Source organism: Balaenoptera musculus, chromosome 13 (assembly GCF_009873245.2).
Source record: "Balaenoptera musculus isolate JJ_BM4_2016_0621 chromosome 13, mBalMus1.pri.v3, whole genome shotgun sequence".
NCBI classification, from domain to species: Eukaryota; Metazoa; Chordata; class Mammalia; order Artiodactyla; family Balaenopteridae; genus Balaenoptera; species Balaenoptera musculus.
Genome location: NC_045797.1, coordinates 83,865,761 through 83,885,743, shown reverse-complemented (window position 1 = coordinate 83,885,743; position 19,983 = coordinate 83,865,761). Strand labels below are relative to the sequence as shown.

General features: G+C 42.8%; 1 protein-coding gene across 1 annotated transcript in view; it reads right to left on the bottom strand.

The window, feature by feature from the left end:
• Window positions 1-15,445, bottom strand: part of YWHAQ (tyrosine 3-monooxygenase/tryptophan 5-monooxygenase activation protein theta) — a 31,212-nt gene extending 15,767 nt beyond the window's left edge. The window contains exons 1-2 of the mRNA XM_036873068.1: window positions 15,294-15,445; window positions 14,482-14,839 (exon numbers count right to left, since the gene is read on the bottom strand). Coding sequence (XP_036728963.1) covers window positions 14,482-14,775 — 294 coding nt within the window. The 5' untranslated portion in view covers window positions 14,776-14,839; window positions 15,294-15,445. The remainder of the gene's footprint in view (window positions 1-14,481; window positions 14,840-15,293) is intronic.
• Window positions 15,446-19,983: the final 4,538 nt, after the last annotated feature.

Genomic DNA, 19,983 nt, shown 5'->3' with positions numbered 1-19,983 from the left:
CAACTTCTCCGTAGTGTGACACGGCTAAGTATTCGTATACATTTTGAAATATGAATAGCCACTAGACCTCAATATGCCTTAAACAGGAAAAAATTTATTTCCAAACCTGTTTCTATATTTATATTGCTTATTTCTACTAATTATCTCACCATCTTCCTACCTCCTAGCCACCCAGCCTCATCACCGCAACCTTTGACTTTTCACTCTCCATTTCCCATCCTACCACCAGTTGTTAAGCCCTACTGATTGTACCTCTGTACTAGTATTCTGATCTATCCTTTCAGTCTCATTCCTATTTCTATTACCCAGAATTAACCATATCATTTCACTTCAACTAATCCAATAACCTAACTGATCTACCAGGTTTTAGGGTTTCTTCTTTCTCTAATCCATTTTACATCTTGCTACAAGATTAACCATAAATTCTGGACATGTTAATCCCCTGCTCAAAAAATCCCAATGGGGCTTCCCTGGTGGCGCAGTGGTTGACAGTCTGCCTGCCAATGCAGGGGACATGGGTTCGAGCCCTGGTCTGGGAAGATCCCACATGCCGCGGAGCAACTAGGCCCGTGAGCCACAATTGCTGAGCCTGCGCTCCGCAACAAGAGAGGCCGCGATCATGAGAGGCCTGCGCACCGCGATGAAGAGTGACCCCCACTTGCCGCAACTAGAGAAAGCCCTCGCACAGAAACGAAGACCCAACACAGCCAAAAATAAATAAATAAATTAATTAATTAATTAATTAAAAAAAAAAATCCCAATGGCTGTTAAAGAATAAACTTAAAGCCTAGCACTCATGGTCCTTCAGGATTAGACTCTAAACCTAGAGCTTTCAACTAATATAAGTGATAAAGAAGTACTGATCCCCTCAGCCATCAGAGCAGCAGTGTGAATGAAGCTGGAGAAGAAATCCATTTTCCCAAGTGTGTCACACAAATATGGTTATTCTGTGTGTGTCACAAGACAGAAGGAGCTGGGAAGCACTGTCTCAACTGACTGACATCCACACTTATTTCTACTGTTACCATTCCTGCACCAGCAGGAAGAGCATGGAGCAACAACGAGGTGCCTCCCAAATATCAATACTTAAAGTGGTGCGCTAAGAAGCAAAACACTCATTATTAGGTGATGGGAATACAGCAGGTATGGGGGGTGTTAATGAAAAAGCAAACACTGCTAGTATCTACAGCACTATTCAGAGAAGACGGTACTTGGGTCTATGAACAGTCTTCCAAGAGTGAGGCCGGATACAGCAGTGTTGATAGTAACTAGTCATTAAGATCATCCACCTACTGCCTCTAGTTGGTTTCTATGCTCATCAAACAACCTTCTAATGCTAATTTGGTCCCTCCAGTAAATCTGCCTTCAAGCAATAAACACAGCTAGACAATGACTGCCTGATTTGTAACTCCTGTAGTTCCCCCTCTCAGTGTGCCAGCGAAGTGGATTTGGAGGCCCTAAATCCAAGGAGACAAACCCTGGACCATAAGTGTACACTACTGTGTTACTCATCTGGCACCCTGACAGACAGACAGACAATTCTGCCTTACCCTGATTTGAGGGACAGAAATCTGTGAAAAAGTGTTACCAAGTTCTTTATATCTCCAATTTCTATTTACTAAAATTTAAACAGCTCTGGAACATTCATGAATGTGAACATGCCTTCCTGGGAGAAAGGGTGTAGACTAAAAAGCACCTCGTATAAAAAGTGTTCAAACTTTTGAGATATGATTCTAAAAGTAACAAAAGACCTAAAATCCAACATTGCCTGAAATACGTGTCAAATTAATAAAATTAATAGGAACTAATGTGACACGATGAACTGTCACCATGGTCAGAGAAATTAATATGGATTCCTCAGATCCAAAGGGATATGATATGTGCTACTGTAGTTACAGTGAAAGTAAAATAAGCCAGAGTAGTCCATGCAATCAAGAGGTTAATTACTTTTGTGGGCAAAAGGAAATATGGAGCTAAAACCCAGAAGATAAAAAGGCAAAGGGGAAGGGGAGGAAACAGATAAAAAGAATTCAAAGTTCTCAACAAAAAGAGAAAAAGCTTTGATCTATGGTCCCTGTCCCCAATTATTTCCAAACTCTTTCTCCTGGTCTATAAGATGTCTAGCCACCACCACCCCATGACCCAGGCGAAATGATCACCAATGACAGTACTACTGCTATCAACATCTACTGTGGCACTGTGGTGCCTTTTAGGGGCCCTTTTGTGAGCATAGTACACCCCTCTCTCCTCTCCTAAACAATCAGCACTTAAAAACAATAAAAATGCTCTCTTGTATAAGAATGTTCCTCCCATCTTCCAACACAGCTACAGAGCTGTTATGACTGCAGTGGTGAAGACACATAACAGAAAGAGTTTAGCCTCTGACAAATAATAAGGTTTGTGTAAATTGCAATCTGTCAATATTAAAGAAAATCATGCTCTTTGGCCCCTTACTTCACCCAAGGCAGCCGAGCCAATTCCAGATATTCTTAGGAACAAATGTAATGTCCAGTCCTTTGTCTCTGACCTGCTGTTATCTCCACATTTTAGCAGCTGGATACTGAGTCGCCACAACAGCAAGATACGAATGTTATCCCTTCTGCTCAAAGTTCCCAACCCTCTGGCCAAGATGTAAAGGTTTGGAAGTACAGTTTAATACATACACTGGCAACACTAATACTGCTTTCCAAATTTGCCAATCTGCATCAAAACCAATTACACATACACAACCACAATCTACCAACATTTACAGATCAGTGCTACCAAAAGAACCAAGGCAAGCATCAATGTCCATACTTCCTTCCCCTTAGAGAACTTGCAATTTACTAGTATCCAGAAACTACGTTAGCCACTGGAATTTGCAAAGTAAAACATGACAAATGATAGTGAGAAAACAAGAGTGTTCCTTAAAAGGAAAAGAAAACAAAACAAACAGAACAGGAAGTCAAATCTTAGTTTGGTCATAAGTAATCCAACTGGACAGACATCTTGATACCTAAAAGAAAATATGTTCAAGTAATTAAAAATAGGTCAAAATTGCCTTGCTAGCTTAGTATATGGGTCAAGTTTTGCTATATCCTAGGAAAACTATCAAAAATAGATAATAGCAAAGATACCTGTACTTTCACATGAGCTTTGTCTTTTGTAAGTCTATGACAAATTGAATTAAGCCATTTCTACATTATAGAAATTACACAATTATTTGCAGACTAATGTTTCCATCTGTGGCTAACCCATGCCACATACATTTATCTCTGCAGCTGAATTACATACAACCCTGTAGTTGAGCCTTTCGTCTACCAGATTACAGGGCATAAAGAGAAGAAAATTTAAAAAGAAAGAAGAAAAAAAAAATTAATCTGCATTTGCACCTAAACTTACACGGGTTACTGATTATATTCAACTGAACTACTGGGTACAGCACAAAAAACAACCTTGAAAAATATAGCAGTGCTTAATAGTATACAGAAGAAAAAATACAGACGAAGTCCTTATTCTTACACACCCTTACAGCTTACCAATATCGACCTAACTCAGATGCAGCCACAAGAGGAACTCAGGACACTGGTAAACTCCAGACAATATAGAATTGCGTCTCATTACTAGACGGTGGAAGATAAAACATTATATTAACATAACAACCCATGCTTACACAGGGGAAAGAATAAGAGCAAAGCTAAGAAAGTACACAATATAGGAGAGAACCATGTAACTCCATGTGGCTGGAACACAGAGGGAAGGAATGAGTAGTGAGAAAGGAAACTAAAGGGAAAGGCTTGAAGGTCTCCTAAGTCCTGTTAAGGAACGTGGACTCCATCTAACAGGGTAATGGTTTCAAAATTTTTTGAAATGTTTATTTTCTCTTGCCCCTGCCCTAAGTCTTTTTTAAGCAATACCAGTAAACAGTAAAAGAGACAAAAGGGAGCTGCTCTAGTTGAAGAGCATAGACTTATAAAGCCTTGACTCTCCCTGACTTCCACACAAGAGAGAACCCAGAGAAAGATGAGATGATCTCAGAAGAATAGGGTCTATAAAGGAAGGCTTTACTATGAAAGGCAGAGGGAACAGAAAGAACACTATTCCAGAAGAGTTGAATGTGAGGTCACAGCTAACTGGCTATGTAACTAAGTAAATCAATATGGCTCAGTTTCCTTGCAGGTAAACACATGTCTCATCCACCCATAATTGCACATAGGAGAGTAGAAGGAAACAGATCTGAAAGTATTAATAGGCTGTAATTTGTAACTGACTATAATAACAAGTGTAGTGGCACCGAAATTATATCTTGTAGGATAGGTGTGATTTCAACATATAGAAATGGGAGAAGGAAGGCCTTCCAACCAAGAAAAGCAGTGAGTAGAGGGACAGAAAGAAAATATGGAGGGCTTTGGGTGAACAATTTGGCTAGAGCATGAAGAATGGAGCAATCACAAGTTTTCCTTAAGCGAGCTTTTATGCCAAACCACTTGTTATTTTCCCCATAAGGTGAGAATTTCAGATCAAGGATACACGAATATTTCAACAAATGGTGCTGGGACAACTTGAGTAGCCACATGAAAAGAATGACGGTTGGGCCCCACTTCACACCACATGCAAAAATTAACTCCAAATGGACCAAAAGTCTGAATGTAAGAACTAAAATGGTAAAACGCTTAGATAAGAGCACAGGTATAAATCTTTACGACCTTGGATTAGGTAATGGTTTCCTAAATATTACAACAAAAGCACAAGCAACCTAAGAAAAAAAAATAAGTCATATTTCATCAAAATTAACAACTTCTGTCATTGAGCCTGGCCAATGCACTCTCCCCTACCTCCTTCCCTAATCTTTTGAAGTTGCTACTCTTGATCCTTTCTCTAATTAGATGGTTCTCAAGTTTTTTTCTACTCCAAGTATCTTGGCAGATGTGGGAAAGGTCAGGAGGATAAAAATTTCCAGGGGACCATCGGTAGTTTGATAAAGACTCCCATCTCAATTTGTTCAGGAACATAAAGTCACCTCAATAAATACCATTCCCCATTTCAAATGTCAGTCCCTTGATGTTTAAATATTACATAATTTTTTTCAAATATACTAAAGGCTAAATTACATAAAAATTAACTTACATATAGCTTAACTATATTAACGGGATAGTCAATCCTTCCAAACTCTTTTTTAAGTTTTTGACATTCTTAAAAATCAAATACCTGGTCTCTGCAATCAGTCCCCAAATAATCTATAGAGTATTTTCTGATTAAAGGATGCGTAAACCCTTACTGTAACCTTTCTAACCTCTTTACTAGTCCCTCAGAATCCTGAGGGAGCAACACAAGCACTGAAGGTCTAAAAGTGTGTTGCCAAATACTTGGAAAGAGTACCAGGCTGAACGATTAGAACACCTAATATGTATTGATACATGTTTAGTTGCAGGCATCTAATACTATAGTTTTTAAAAGAGCAAAACCTCTCTGAGCTGTGTTCAAGTCATGTCTGGTGGAATGAGCAAAATAAGAAGGAAAATGAGAGTACTAAATATTCTAGACGAGTAACAGTAGAAAGTCTGATTTAAAAATCAGTATCATTATGGTTTTAAAGCAGTTTCACGTACTTTCCCACTTATTTCCCACAGTCACCCTGGCACTTACAAAGAGCAATCTAAGACTGTCCTTTAAGAATAAAGCATTTAGATTAAATTTACAGAAGTCCTTATAGTCATGGTCTCACCACCTGCACCACTGTTTCTCCATTTCTCTAAGTAAAGCCTGCAGCAAACATACAGGAGACTGGTCAAAGGCAGTCAGTAAACTAACTGAGAATATTTTACAACATGTATTCAGCACCACACCACGCCAAATCCATCCGAAGCAAAAGGCCCAGCTGACAAAGAAATCATGGAATACTGTTCAGCTGGACAGAAAAAATGTAAATGGATAGTCAAGATCTTCGTGAAAGACAAGTTTCACTGAAATGCTTCAACCAATGTTGGCTATCAACTAACCTGACTTCCTGTCTTCAAGAGCTAACTTTCAAACCTAAATGCAACCAGATCCAAAAGCCCATCATCTACATATTTCATTCATGCCACATCTGCTTTTGGGTTGGGTCTTGGGGAGTGAGACATCATATTAACCTCACTTTACCATTCTCAACATAAGGAAGCAGAAGCCATTCCAACATACTAGTTCTCAAGTCAGTTTTTCAGGAATGAACAGGGACTCTTTCTTACCCAATATCTAAAATAAACTTTTCTTTATTATCAAGTCTGTGATTTTTCTGGTCTCCAAAACTATATTCCTAGAGTAATTTGGGGGGTAAAGGAACTGGGCAATGAGAAGGGAGGGGAAGGTTTTACAAACTTCATTATCACCACATGATGACCACTACTCAGAAACTGCTCAATCACACAGAATGCCCCTAGAGCAGCAATTTTCGAAGTGTGTTCAGAGAACTTCTACCCCTCCCCCCAACTTTTTGGATGGGGAAGGGCACAAACTCAAACCGTTTTCATAATACGTATTACGGTACTATTTTCTTTTTCACTGCCATTCTCTCATGAGTGGAGTTTTCCAAAAGCTAAAAGAGACGTGATACTACAACAGATTATAAAGTAATGCCACTTTTCTCATTCAATTTCATTTTTTATTAAAAAAATGTTATTATACTTACACGAAGTATCCAGAGTTGTCAATTTCAGAGACAGAAAGCAAAACGGTGGTTGCTGGGATGGGAGAATGGGGAGTTAGTGTTTGATGGGTACAGAGTTTCAGTTGGGGAAGATGAAAAATATCTGGAATGGTGGTGACGATTGCACAACAGTGTGAATGTACTAAATGCCATAGAACTGCATGCTTAAAATGGTAAATTTTACATCATGTATATTTTACTACAATTGAAAAAAAACACAAGTAATGTTAATTTCTAATGGACTTATTATTCTAAAATGGATTATAAAATCCTCAGTTTAAATTTCTAATAATGTAAATATCTATAGATATAATCTACACAACCAAAACTTTTTAGGTTCCACAGTATTTTCAAGTGTGTGCAAAGGGATCCTAAGACCGAGAAGCTTGAGAACCACCGCCCCAGAGTACAGCCAGTTCTGTAAGTCTTCCACTGCATTCTGTACCCCCATTAATCTAGTTAGCATCTGCCACCAAATACAAACAAAAGCCAAGTCCATCAGGGCCATCTCCTAGGTGGAGAGGAGACATGTTCTCATATCTTGAGGTCAACAAGACATGGGTTTCACTATATATATATATTTTTTTGCTATAGGTATTAAAGGCATTCAATCATAGCGTGTAGAATATTATACCCCTAATATACAGCAACCAACAATTACAGCGAGCACCCATATACCCACCACCCAGATCCTACCATTAACCTTTTACCAAACTGCTTTATCAAATATCCATCCATTTCTACTAGTTTTTGTGTAAACTGAGACATCAGTACACGAATATCACTAACTAGAGTTTATTTTCTTTTGAAGCAAAAATTTACATACAATGAAATGAACAAATGTTAAGCGCATATTTGCTGAGTTTCCACAAATGCATATACACGTGTAACGCAAATCCATATCAACACAAAGAACATTACAATCACCATAGAAAGTTCTCTCCGGCCCCTTTCAGTCAGTCCCTGCCTCCATCCCCCAAGGCCACCACTCTTCTGATTTTTCACCCACAGACTACTTCTGCTTGTTCTAGAATTTCACATAAATAGAATGACATTATGTACTATTTTGTGCAAAGCTTCTTTCACTTAGCGTGTTTTTGAAATTCACCTACATTATAGTATGTGTCAGTAGTCCATTCCTTTTTACGGCTGAATAGTATCCCACTGTATGAATATACCTCAGTTTATCCTTTTTCCTACTAATGGACTGTTTTCAGTTTTCTGCTCTTAGAACAAAGCTGCTATGGTCATTCTTGTACAGGTCTTTCCTCTTGTGCAAATACGTAAGAGTGGAAAATTTCTAGGGGTGAAAACCTTTTAATTATGGAAAACTGCAAACATACACAAGAGAAGAGAGAACAGTATAATGAATTCCCATTAAAGCCAGTTGCAACTATATTAATTCATAGACACACTTGTTTCATCTATAACCCTCACCCATTATTTTGAAGTTCCAGGTATCATCATCATTTTGTCTTTAAACACTTCAATATGCAAACAATGTTTTCGAATCTGGTCAAATTATTTATCATGAAATATTTCAGGAACCTTCATTGTTGATTTACCCATGGATTAAGAGTTTAATTAAAGTAGAAATGGATGAACTATAGTTTTTTTTTCTTTTCTCATCTTTTTAAATGATGCCTCTCTACCATCCCTCGATACCTAGAAAGTCAATGGTACAAAGATATTTTCTGTTGTTACTCTGAAAGAACTAGTGCTAAATACAAAAATTGGTATTGATAAATATCATAAAGGAATAAATAAACATCAATATGATCAAGCAGATTTCCCAACTGTCAAGCACCTTGAATTAACTAATCCCATGCTATGGTATCATTTTATAAGTGAAACTGTATATGAGACTCAAAAAAAAAAAAAAAATGTCTGGTAACCGGCCCTTTGTGAGAACAAAGATAGTCCTCATTACATCCAAAACTGAACAAGGAGGTAAAATTTCAACCCTTCCAGTCACTAGATTTTTGTTAACCGCAAACAACTGTCTGTGCTGGAGAGGGTAAGGGGAAATGGTCTTTCTCAACAACAGCTGATGACAGTATAAACACATACAATCTTTTCAGAGGGCTATCTGGGGGAAAAAAAAATGCATATCTTCTGATTGGAAATTTCATTTCCAAAAACTTAACCTCAGTAAATCCTAGTATAAAGCACGCAACAAGGATGTCCTTCCCAGTGTTGTTTATAAAAGAGAAAATTTGTTTACAACCTAAATGTTCAGTGGTGCATTAGTATAATTATGCAACATCCAAATAAACACACAGTACAGGCTCGAAAGTCTGGAACCACATATGCCAAACTATTAATGGCAGTTATGAAGGAGAGGGGAATATTCACTGTTCATCAATTTTAACTGCCTCTTCCTAAATAGATTTCACTATAATTTCAGTTGGATCCTTTTTCTCTGTGCCCAGTTTTTTTTAAAAGAAAAAAGCTCAGGGCCTTGGAGGTAAACCCTGAGGTGGAACTTTGAAAATGCAGGACCCACTGAGTAAGTGCCAGAAAGGTGAACTGCAGAGTTAAATAGCATACACATAAGAGTGACAAAGAAAAAAAAATAGCTGAAGTCTAGACAAAGGGTTCTGACAAGATGCCAATATATTAATAAGAATCTAAAGGACAGGTGTGATACAATTCAATACAACTTAATACTGCTTGTTTTATTCATAACCTAACCAGAGTTTCTCAACCTCAGTCATTACTGACATTAGGGCTGGGTAATTCTTTGTGGTGGGGGATTTTCCTATGCATTACGTGACGCTTAGCAGCATTTAGGTTTCTACTCACAGTGTATCAGTAGCATCTCCCCACTCCCACCCCAGTCCTGACAACCAAAAACTATCTCCAGAACTTGCCAAATGTCCCCTGGTGGGTAAATTCACCCTGGCTGAGAACCACTGATCAAACCTTGTACTTCTATGCCTGTATGTACAATATTCCATTCCATTTCACTCTTCAGAAACAACTCTTAGCTTCAAGGAGCTTACACTGTAAATGCAAAAAATCCAAAAGTCAAGTTTTAAAATTTTACCGCAATATCCTGCATATAAGGAGGGCTTCAAAATTATAGACTAAGTGAGTTATGTCCACCACAGATCTATTCTCCCTCCCTCCTAACTTACAAACATTTATTAAAGTGTATAAATTCCTCAAAACACTGTGATCTTTAGTCAGCGACTATGTTATTTAGGGCCAAATGTGTTTCATATACTTTCATCTGGAGTCACACCACCTGGGTTCAAATCCGTGCTCTACCACTCACTAGGTTCTGTGATATTGACCAAGTTACTTAACTTCCTTATGCCCCCGTTTTCTCAACTTTAAAACATAAATAATACTATCAACCTAACTAATGGGAACACAGTGAGTATATCAAGTGCTTAAAACAGTACTTAGTATATAATAGTAAATGCCCAATAAATGTCAGTTATTACCTATTATTTTAACTACAAGCCTATAAAGGTAAGAACCATCATCACCAGTTTATAGATAAAGGAACAGAGGCTGAGAGAAACTTGCCTGCAGTCACAAAATTATAAGGTTACGGAGCAATGGCCCAAAAACAGTCAGTCTTGATTCCAGAGCCCATAATTTTTCCATCATGTCAAAAAGATTACATTAAGACTCATTAACTATCAGGAACAACATATCGGTCTTTCTTCAAAATAACAACTAGCACTAGACATATTTTCATTAAGAGATTAATTTAGAACACAACTAAATTCAAGCACATTATGGAATTAAGATTACAGGGCTTTTACACACCAGAGACAAATTTCAGTTTCTATATATTTTAAATGATTCTTACTTTAAAAAAAAACTCATGACATAGACCTTAACTCCTGAAACCTTTTATACATTATATATACTAAAGCAACCTACTGAAAATAGTCTAATAAAAAGACCATTAAGGGCCTCCCTGGTGGCGCAGTGGTTGAGAATCCGCCTGCCAATGCAGGGGACACGGGTTCGAGCCCTGGTCTGGGAAGATCCCACATGCCGCGGAGCAACTAGGCCCGTGAGCCACAACTACTGAGCCTGCGCATCTGGAGCCTGTGCTCCTCAACAAGAGGGGCTGCGATAGTGAGAGGCCCACGCACCGCGATGAAGAGTGGCCCCCACTTGCCACAACTAGAGAAAGCCCTCGCACAGAAACGAAGACCCAACACAGCCAAAAAAAAAAAAAAAGACCATTAACACAGAAGGATAACATGGGGTTGCCTGAGACAGAGATTATCCTGTAACTACATTCTCTAAGTGTCCTGTTCTTACTCCAAGGTCATGAACTTTGTACATGATATTTGTTCTCAGGTCCCAGAAGGGCTTTGTGGACCCCTCTGATTTCTTCAATTACCCTTACCTCACACCCCAGTTCCCAATGACTCTTAAACACCTTGTTCAAGTTTTTAACCACTGCCCGGTTGTCATACAACTTACAGTATTAACCTTTTTCACTTAAACTTTGCTATTTCCAACACTGCTTACTAGGATCACCAATGACTTATGCACCCCCTCTTCCTAAAGACATTTCACTGAAGTCGTTAGTTTTTCAACATTTCTTAAATGATTGATGACGTGTTCTTCTTCAACCTGGACTATAAAAACTACTCATTTTAGAGTTGGAAGTCAGAGCACAGGTGGAATGACCGGGACCATATAACTCTACAGTCCCAAAGTATCAGAACTGCAACAGACTTAGAAATTTTAGCCCAACCTCTGGTTTCACAAATGACACTGAGAGACAGAGATACCTTGGTAATATCTTCCTCTTTAACTTCTCTTAGATTCTACGAAGAGTTTGGTCTTGGCCATTCGGGTCTTGTTAATTCCTTTTGCTCTTTAGATTACATATTTGGATTTTAACATTTTTTACTGCCTCCACAATTCAATAACCTCTCTCGGTACAGTGATTATCAAAAGGGTTGAGAGCTGTCTGCCATGTTCATTTCGAGTAAACAGTCCAAATAATTCCACCCTGAACCTACTCTATGAAATAGAAAGATGAGGCTGAGAATCTCTGCTATTTAAAACCAAAGTTTTGCCTATCCCTCCACATTACTCCTTTATTAGCCTTCTATAACAAGCCAGTGTCATACACTTCCTCCACACTAAATTCTCCTTCCCGTTCACCAAAGGGGGGAAAAAGAGAGAAAATCTAAGTTTGGCACTCATGTTCAGCAACTTGAGATTTCATTCTTCTTTCCCCATTATTTGATAGACTCCTGATTAAATCACTAATTTACCAATTCTCAAATTCTTGTTCACTAGCCTATCACTTCCTTATCTATCAGTTCAGATTACAAGCCGGAAATTAGCACCCAAACCATGAATTCTAGATACTGCCACCTGCACCTCATTTGAAAATCTTCAGAGTCTTCCCACTGTCAATCAAATGAGAAAAATTCCCTCTGACATTCTCTTATATAGTTCCTATCTTCTTTTACAGGCTTTTCTCCTACACCAGCTCTGCACATATTCTGCTCTTCATACAGAAACCTTCTTCCATGAATAAGGCCCATCCTGTATACTTCTTCTGCTTGGAATATTGACGCTGCCCCCCCCTTGATCCCCCTCCCTCAATGCTCATTCCAAAAGCCACTCCTTGTAAAGCTTTTCCTGAGGTTTCTGTTTCCTTTAAACTACACAGCATTTTATTCATAACCATCTTACGGGAATTATATATTATTTACATTTGGGTATTTCTCATATGCGCTCCTTATTATAAATTACTGGAGGACAAAATCCACCGTTTTCAGCATTGCTCTCCCCCATGCTGCTTAGCACAGTGCCTTGCACAGGCTGAGCTCTCAAATACAGCGGCCAACTTGACGATGGGCTTTCCTCAGGACTTTTTTCGGAGGCTGGCCGTTAAGTCACAATCAGTCTTTTAAGCCATTTCACTAATAAAAATATTTTATTTATTCCTTAGTGTCTGATGAATCAACTCTTCTATTTCACTTAGTATATACGAAGAAAACAGAACAAACAAACAAACAAAATCTGTCCTAATTTCAGGGGTTCTCTCCTACTGAAATGATCTACCTGGTCTCTATTTCAAGTCACTTATCAACTAAGCAAAGTCTCCTCTACTTATGCCATTAGAAAAACTAAAATTTATAGGAGCTACAAAATAAAACAAATATTCCTAGCTAACTTGCTAGAGAACAGGAAAAATTCTGTGGTAATTCTGAATTGCTGCAGGGTAAGTAACAAACTGCAAAACAATAACAGAACAAAGAGATTGAAATATGCTGTGAGAGCGTCCCAAAGTAAAACATGTATAGAAAAGCTTCTCGTTACCATATGGAGCTCTTAACAGTCTTCGTTGATGACAGAGTGGATGTTGTCAATAACCATTACCATATGCCACTGAAGTCTACCATCACTTTCAAGTTGGCAAATTTTTTGAATACAGTCAATTCAGTTCAAAAAGCCTAAGTGTCTCCTCTATGCTAGGCAGGGAGTGGAACCTAAGACATGGGTGAACATAAAATCTCGCCTACATAAAGCAAATCATCTCAAAGTTTTCTCCACCTCGTACACATGCTCTGCACTGCTTCCTTCGCCCCTTTACCAGTTATCTCCATCAGCTATGATTTCGTTCAGATCACCTGTTATTTGTACTGGAAAAACAGGTGAAAGAAAAAAATATTCCTGCCCCACGAATCTCAGGGGCAAGGAAGAAAAGGCTGGGAGAGCAAGACGCATTTCCCCCTCTATTCCCCCTTGAAAAATCACCAGTCTGGCATGTTTGTCTTTCAAAGCCCACCTAAAACACAAGGTGCAACCAACACATCAAAAATCAGTAGGCCCCCTGGAAAAGTGGCACTTAAAAGAGGGAACCGCATCGGCTACTTCATATTTTATTAGTAGAAATGACTCTTTGCAGTATTAAAACACTTTAAAACACCTCAGGATATAATGCTGGTGTTGACATTTTAAAAACTTATCTTACTGATCAAAAGATCCATACGATGACAAAGCTAAAAATGCTCGCTCTCACCAATATGCGTGAATACAGCAGTCACCCTACTCCACCCAAAGCCACCCTAGCTGAGACTGGACAGTTCAAATCCTGGAAAGCCTTCCTCGCTTACTCCACAACAGATATGAATTCATTTCAACACCTCGGGGTTCACGTGTAGCTACGTAACAGCGAAGAAATGGTATCAAGCACCGAAATTTCCCAGGACGTTTTATTCCTTTGATTTAGCTGTGCCTTTTTCACATTTATCAAACTCTTCCCCCTTCCCCGCTTTTAACAAGGAAAAAACTCAACAGATACTCTTACTTGAAAAACGAGGTACCTATTCAGAGTTTCGAAGTAAATTTCCATTGCTGGATTTGGGAGGAAAACGGACTGACATACGTGATCTTTACGGAAAAGGCGCCCGCCCCTTCTTTCAATGGAAGCCTGAAGCCTACGAGCTGATTCAATACGTTTAAAGGGTTCCCAGATCGCCTGAGGTCGCTGGAAAACGCTTTTCAGCCTTCTACGAACCTACTCTCATGTTTAAACTTATCTGGTGGAGGAGCAACGCAGCACCTAGGAAAGATATACTTACCACCGGAAAAAAAAAAAAAAAAGAAAGAAAGAAAAGAAAAAGCAGCTTCTTCATCTCGAGAACTGAAACAACGCGTTAAGGAGGCCAAGGCTAACCTCCTCCAGCCCTCTGCGCGTCGGCACAGCGTCAGGCAAGCCCCGGCCCCCGCTTCGTTCCCGTCCCCGGGAAATTCCCCACGGAGAGCCGCACACAAAGGCGCCTCGGCGCTCGCCGCCCGGACGGTCGCGGACTCACCAGGACCGTGGTGCAGATGGAGCGCAGTTCGGACTCCACTTTCTCCCGATAGTCCTTAATCAACTGCAGCTTCTTGTCGGAGGTGTCGGTCTTCTGCTCGATGCTCGAGATGACCCTCCAGGCGGACCTGCGGCCCCCGACCACATTCTTGTAGGCCACCGAGAGCAGGTTGCGCTCCTCGTTGGACAGCTCGGCGCCCTGCTCCGTCACGGCCTTCATGCAGGTGGCCATGTCGTCGTAGCGCTCGGCCTGCTCGGCCAGCTTGGCCTTCTGGATCAGCTCCGTCTTCTCCATGGGGCCGGGGACAGAACAGCGAGGGCGAGCACCGACCCGGATGCCGAGGAGGAGTGCGGAGGGCCTGCGAGCGGGCGGGCGGGGCGGGGTCGCGGGCAGAAGGCGGGGGCGGCGCCGTCAGACAATGCGCCCGCCGCCCCGGCAGCCCGCCCGCCGCCCACCGCCCCCTTTGTCTGTGTCCGCAAGCGCGGCCCCGTTGAATTTCCCTCCCCCGCCCACGCTCCCCGCGGGGTGCCCGGGAGGCCGGGGGGCGCCAGCCGAGGAGGCCCGCGGCGGGGGGAGGAGGAGGAGAAGGAGGAGGAGGAGGAGGAGGAGGAGGAAGGGGAGGAGGAGGAAGGGCAGCTCCCGCGCCCGCCCGGCCCAAGATGGAAGCGGTCGTTGGCCCGCACCTTCCTTCCCGCCGGGGCCGTCCCTGAGGAGAGCGGCGTCGAGGCCAGCCGCTCCCCGGGGCTGGCCTCCCGCCGGACTCTCGGGCCCGGCCCGACCCGAGGAGGGCCGGGGGCGACCCTGGCGCTCACCTTCACGTCTCCGCGGCCGCGGCGCGAGTCCCACCACTTTGATCCGCCTTTGGCTTTAGCCGAGGACCCTCCCGTCTCAGCCTACCTCCGAGCCGAGAGGCGGGCCGCAGCGCGGCGGCCCTCGCCCTTCTCGCCCAATGGCGCGCTGAGCTGTCCCCGAGAGTCCCGCCTTCCGCCCTGCCTCTGGCCAATGAGGACTGAGCGCGCGGAAGGGGGCGAAGGGGGCGGGGCGGGAGAGGAAGCGGAGGCTAGGAGGGTGGGTCGGCTTGGGCAAGTTCGGTTGGCCGGCAGGCTGCGGCTTCGGCCACGGGGTTTCCTCCAATTAGATCCAGGGTACAAGGACGTCACTGTTGCCATGGCGATGCTGTTACCAACTCCCCTCATCCTCCCCGCCACCCCCGGCACTCGTGGGCGCGGCACGGGAGCAGGAGGCTCGCATGACCTCCCCTGCGGTGGCCGGGTCTCCTGCTGCAGCACCGTTGCAGATGGTGCATTGCATCTTGTGGGTGCAGCTGCGGCTCTCGTCGGCCCTGGTGAGGTCCGGCCTGGGAGGGTGACACCATCGGCTGTTTTGTTGCACAAGCGCCTGCCTTTCCTCCACCTGCCTATTCGTGACAAAGGTTTGGAGCTCAATACACTGAACTCAGCCTTTAATGACGTTGCGATGGGGACCGCGAATTAGAAATAATCCCATCCCCATTAAAGAGGAATTAGTTCCTGGAGAAAGTGGCATAAGCATGCGTTTTACAAGATAAATTCGGTTTCAGACGGGCACCTAAAACCTGAAATTCCCTTGGAAAATACCCAAAAAAGTCCAGGCAGGTGTCTCTGGCAATGCCAGATATTATGATTTTCTTTAAAATGGGAAATGACCTTAAGGATAATTTGGAGAAAAACACCCATTTAATCCTCCCCCGCCCCCCGAAAAAGCAACTGTTTTTATATTTCTTTCCAGCCTTTCTAGGTCATGCATCTAAATACGTATTTTTCACATCATTGTCATCTTATGCGTAAAAGCTTTTTTTAAATCTTCTGGTATTTTTTTTTTAAATAAATTTATTTATTTATTTATTTTTGGCTGCATTGGGTCTTCGTTGCTGCACGCGGGCTTTCTCTAGTTGCGGCGAGCGGGGGCTACTCTTCGTTGCGGTGCGCAGGCTTCTCATTGCCGTGGCTTCTCTTGTGGCAGAGTACGGGCTCTAGGCTCGTGGGCTTCAGTAGTTGTGGCACACGGACTCAGTAGTTGTGGCTCACAGACTCTAGAGCGCAGGCTCAGTAGTTGTGGCATACGGACCTAGTTGCTCCGTGGCATGTGGGATCTTCCCGGACCAGGGCTCCAACCCGTGTCTCCTGCATTGACAGGCGGATTCTTAACCACTGAGCCACCAAGGAAGTCCCTTCTGGTATTATTTTTGAGAGGAGACTTGAAAAGCTAAACTTCTCTCCCTAGATGTTGACTTCTGACTTTCTACTCGTGAACATCCTTCTGAAACGAGAATGACCGCCCTAGATGCCTTTTATTGAGGGTCATTGCTAGCCCTTTCCTTTCTCCTTAAACTGGGCACTCCCCTCCATCCACTCCCTTCTTTCCTGGCACTTCCCCAGTGCCTGACTCCAAATCAGGTAGCTGTCTTGGGTGTCTGGAAAGTGGCCTTTGTGCCATATGGGCTCACACTGCCATGATTCCAGTTCCAGCAAGTCCAAGGGAGAATAGATCGTTGAAGGCAAAGAATGCCACAGCCGAGAAAGAATTTCAGATTCTAAGTGGAGCCTGGAGCAGATCTGGAGACTCTAGAATGGAAGATCTGAGAGCAGAGAGACGGCAGGAGGTGTGGACTTTCCAGAAATCTACACTCCCTCCCAGCTGCCCCTCCCTGTCCTGACTTGTAAAGGTTGCTTTGTGCTTTGACGGACAGGAGAGGCCTGGGCTGGAAAGGGCTTGTGTCTTAATGCAGAAATGCCTTACTATGTTCCAGGGTTCTAATGGAGGGCCCTGCTGTTATTTCTGGAATCCCTGGGGCCGGGCTGTAGACACATGAGTGTTTATGGCCGTGTGGGCTGGGGTGGAGCCGGACACCAAGAAATCCCAATGGAAAGAATTTGCATGTGCAAGGGCAGATAAAATGCTTTCTCTATGACCAGTGAATTTCAAGCTTACTGAAATTAGAGACAGCTCAGGCAAGAGGAGGAACCAGCGCAGGTGGGTGGGGGATGGAGACCCCTGAGCAGAACGGTCAGGGGACAGAACCTTTGTGGTAGGGAGGGAGGGTAGGGGCAAAAACACTAATTCTTTGTCAGAAAGTCTGGGCTGTACTGCCATCTCCCCAGGTGACCTTGGACAAGGTTTTGCTGCTGCCTGTAACTCAGTCTCTATAACTTCTGCTTTCATCCAATCATCAGATATTTATTGAGCACCAACTCATATAGTTACATCTGGAATCATGGGTAAAAACTGCTCGGAAGCGATGGCACACTATGAAATTATATTTTATGAGGGACCAGAGGGATTAGTTAAATCTAAAGTCCTCGGCACCTGAAAGAACTCAGCTGGAGAAAATTAAAGCTCTGGGGACTGGGACTTCCCTGGTGGTGCAGTGGTTAAGAATCCGCCTGCCAGTGCAAGGGACATGGGTTTGAGCCCGGGTCCAGGAAGATTCCACATGCCGCGGAGCAACTAAGCCCGTGCGCCACAACTACTGAGCCTGAGCTCTAGAGCCCTCGAGCCACAACTACTGAGCCTGAGTGGCACAACTACTGAGCCCGAGTGCCACAACTACTGAGCCCGCGTGCAACAACTACTGAAGCCCGAGCGCCTAGAGCCCGTGCTCCGCAGCAAGAGAAGCCACAGCAATGAGAAGCTGCACACTGCAACGAAGAGTAGCCCCCGCTCGCCACAACTAGAGAAAGCCGGAGTGCAGCAACGAAGACCCAACACAGCCAAAAATAAATAATAAATTAATAAATTTATTTAAAAATTTTTTTAAAAAAGCTCTGGGGACTTGAAGCCCCTGGACATACAAAGAGCTAACACTTACTAAGTGATTACGTGTGTCAAACACCATTTTAAGTCTCTTGCAAGTATTAACTCATTTATTCTGCTTACTGCCACTATGAAGTAGGTACTATTCTGATCACCTTTTCCATTTCACAGATAAGGAAACTGAGGCACAATCCTTGGATTGTGCACAGAGTCAAACAGCTAGTGAGTGGCAGAGCCTCGATGTACACCGACGCACGCAGTCTGGGTGCCAAAGCCCATCGATGTAACGGCTCTGCCAGACCTTTGCTTGATGCTGTAGGGACTCCAGGAAAGATCACACTAGTCTCTGTTCTCTAGGAGTTTCATCCCAGTAAATATGAAATGTGTTAAACATCCACATTCAACGTGCTGGGAAGAACTCTAGGGAACAGACAGCTAAGAAAGAAAGCACTGAGTTCTTACTTTATTTGTATGATGTTCTTGTTATTTTTTCTAAATTACTTGGTGAGAAGAAGCTTCTGGAGAAGAGCAGGAGGGAGCACGCTGAGCTTGAAGCCAGAAGATCCTCAGTCCCAGCTCTGCTATTTATTTGCAGTTTGACCTTGAACACCATGATCTTCTCTGAACCTCAGTTTCCTAACCTGTAAAAATAATCCCTACCCCAAAGGGATCGTGGAGCTATCCCATAGGAAAATGCTGGGCATATAGCAAGTGTTCAGTAAATATTAGGGGGTTTTTTTTCCCCTTTTTCCCTCCGCTTGGAGGTAGAGGGCAGGGGGAGGGAGATGCCCGTCACCTGCAAGGAGCCTCAGAGCCTCATAAAAAGTTAGTGAAGGTTTATCTCTTGAATCACTGTTGTAATTAGCAGAGTTAATGGTCTGCAGAATGGCTACATTCAGTGTACACTTCAGAATGAATGAGTCCTTCTGGTTGAGTTTACTCTGATAAATTGTTTCAGTGGTTTATTTGGCCAGAGCAGTGGGTCATCAGAGAGGAACTTCTTCCTCTCTTGCCATATGGCAGATATTTCATTGACAAACATTTGAGTGGGACTTTTCACTGCAAATTTCCATATAATCATTATCAACACTTCTGTCAAAGGGGTAGTTGAAGAGTTGCCCCCATTCTCCACTCCACCTGGAGGGGCTAAATGAGTCTCACGTAGAACCAGGACAGTTGGGGAAATCAAAGGAGTCTGGTCAGGCAAGGTCTTCCTACACATTTCCTGGCTTAGGGCCGGGGTCAGGTCTGTAGAACTCAGTCTCCCATCAGACCTGCAGCTGGCGAGGTTCATTCTTGCCATCTGGAGGCATCCCTCTGTGCTCGTGGGTGTCCCATTTCTGGCACCTCCTGGACACCCGTCGGCTACACAATGTTTTCCAACTCTCACTGTGTGTTCTCAGGAAAAAAATCTAATCAAATCATTCCATCATTAAAAAACAGATAAGTCTTCCAGCAAGATTTCTTCTGCCACGATTTGCATTTTAAGAGAAAGAAAGTTCTTACATTGGAAGAATAAAAGTTCACTGGTAGGGGAATTCCCTGGCAGTCCAGTGGTTAGGACTCAGCACTTTCACTGCTGTGGGCCCAGATTCAATCCCTGGTGGGGGAACTAAGATCCCACAAGCCATGAGGCCTGGCCAAAAACAACAACAAAAAAAAGTTCACTGGTAGAATTTCAGGCATTGTGAACCAGCTTTTGGTCCACTA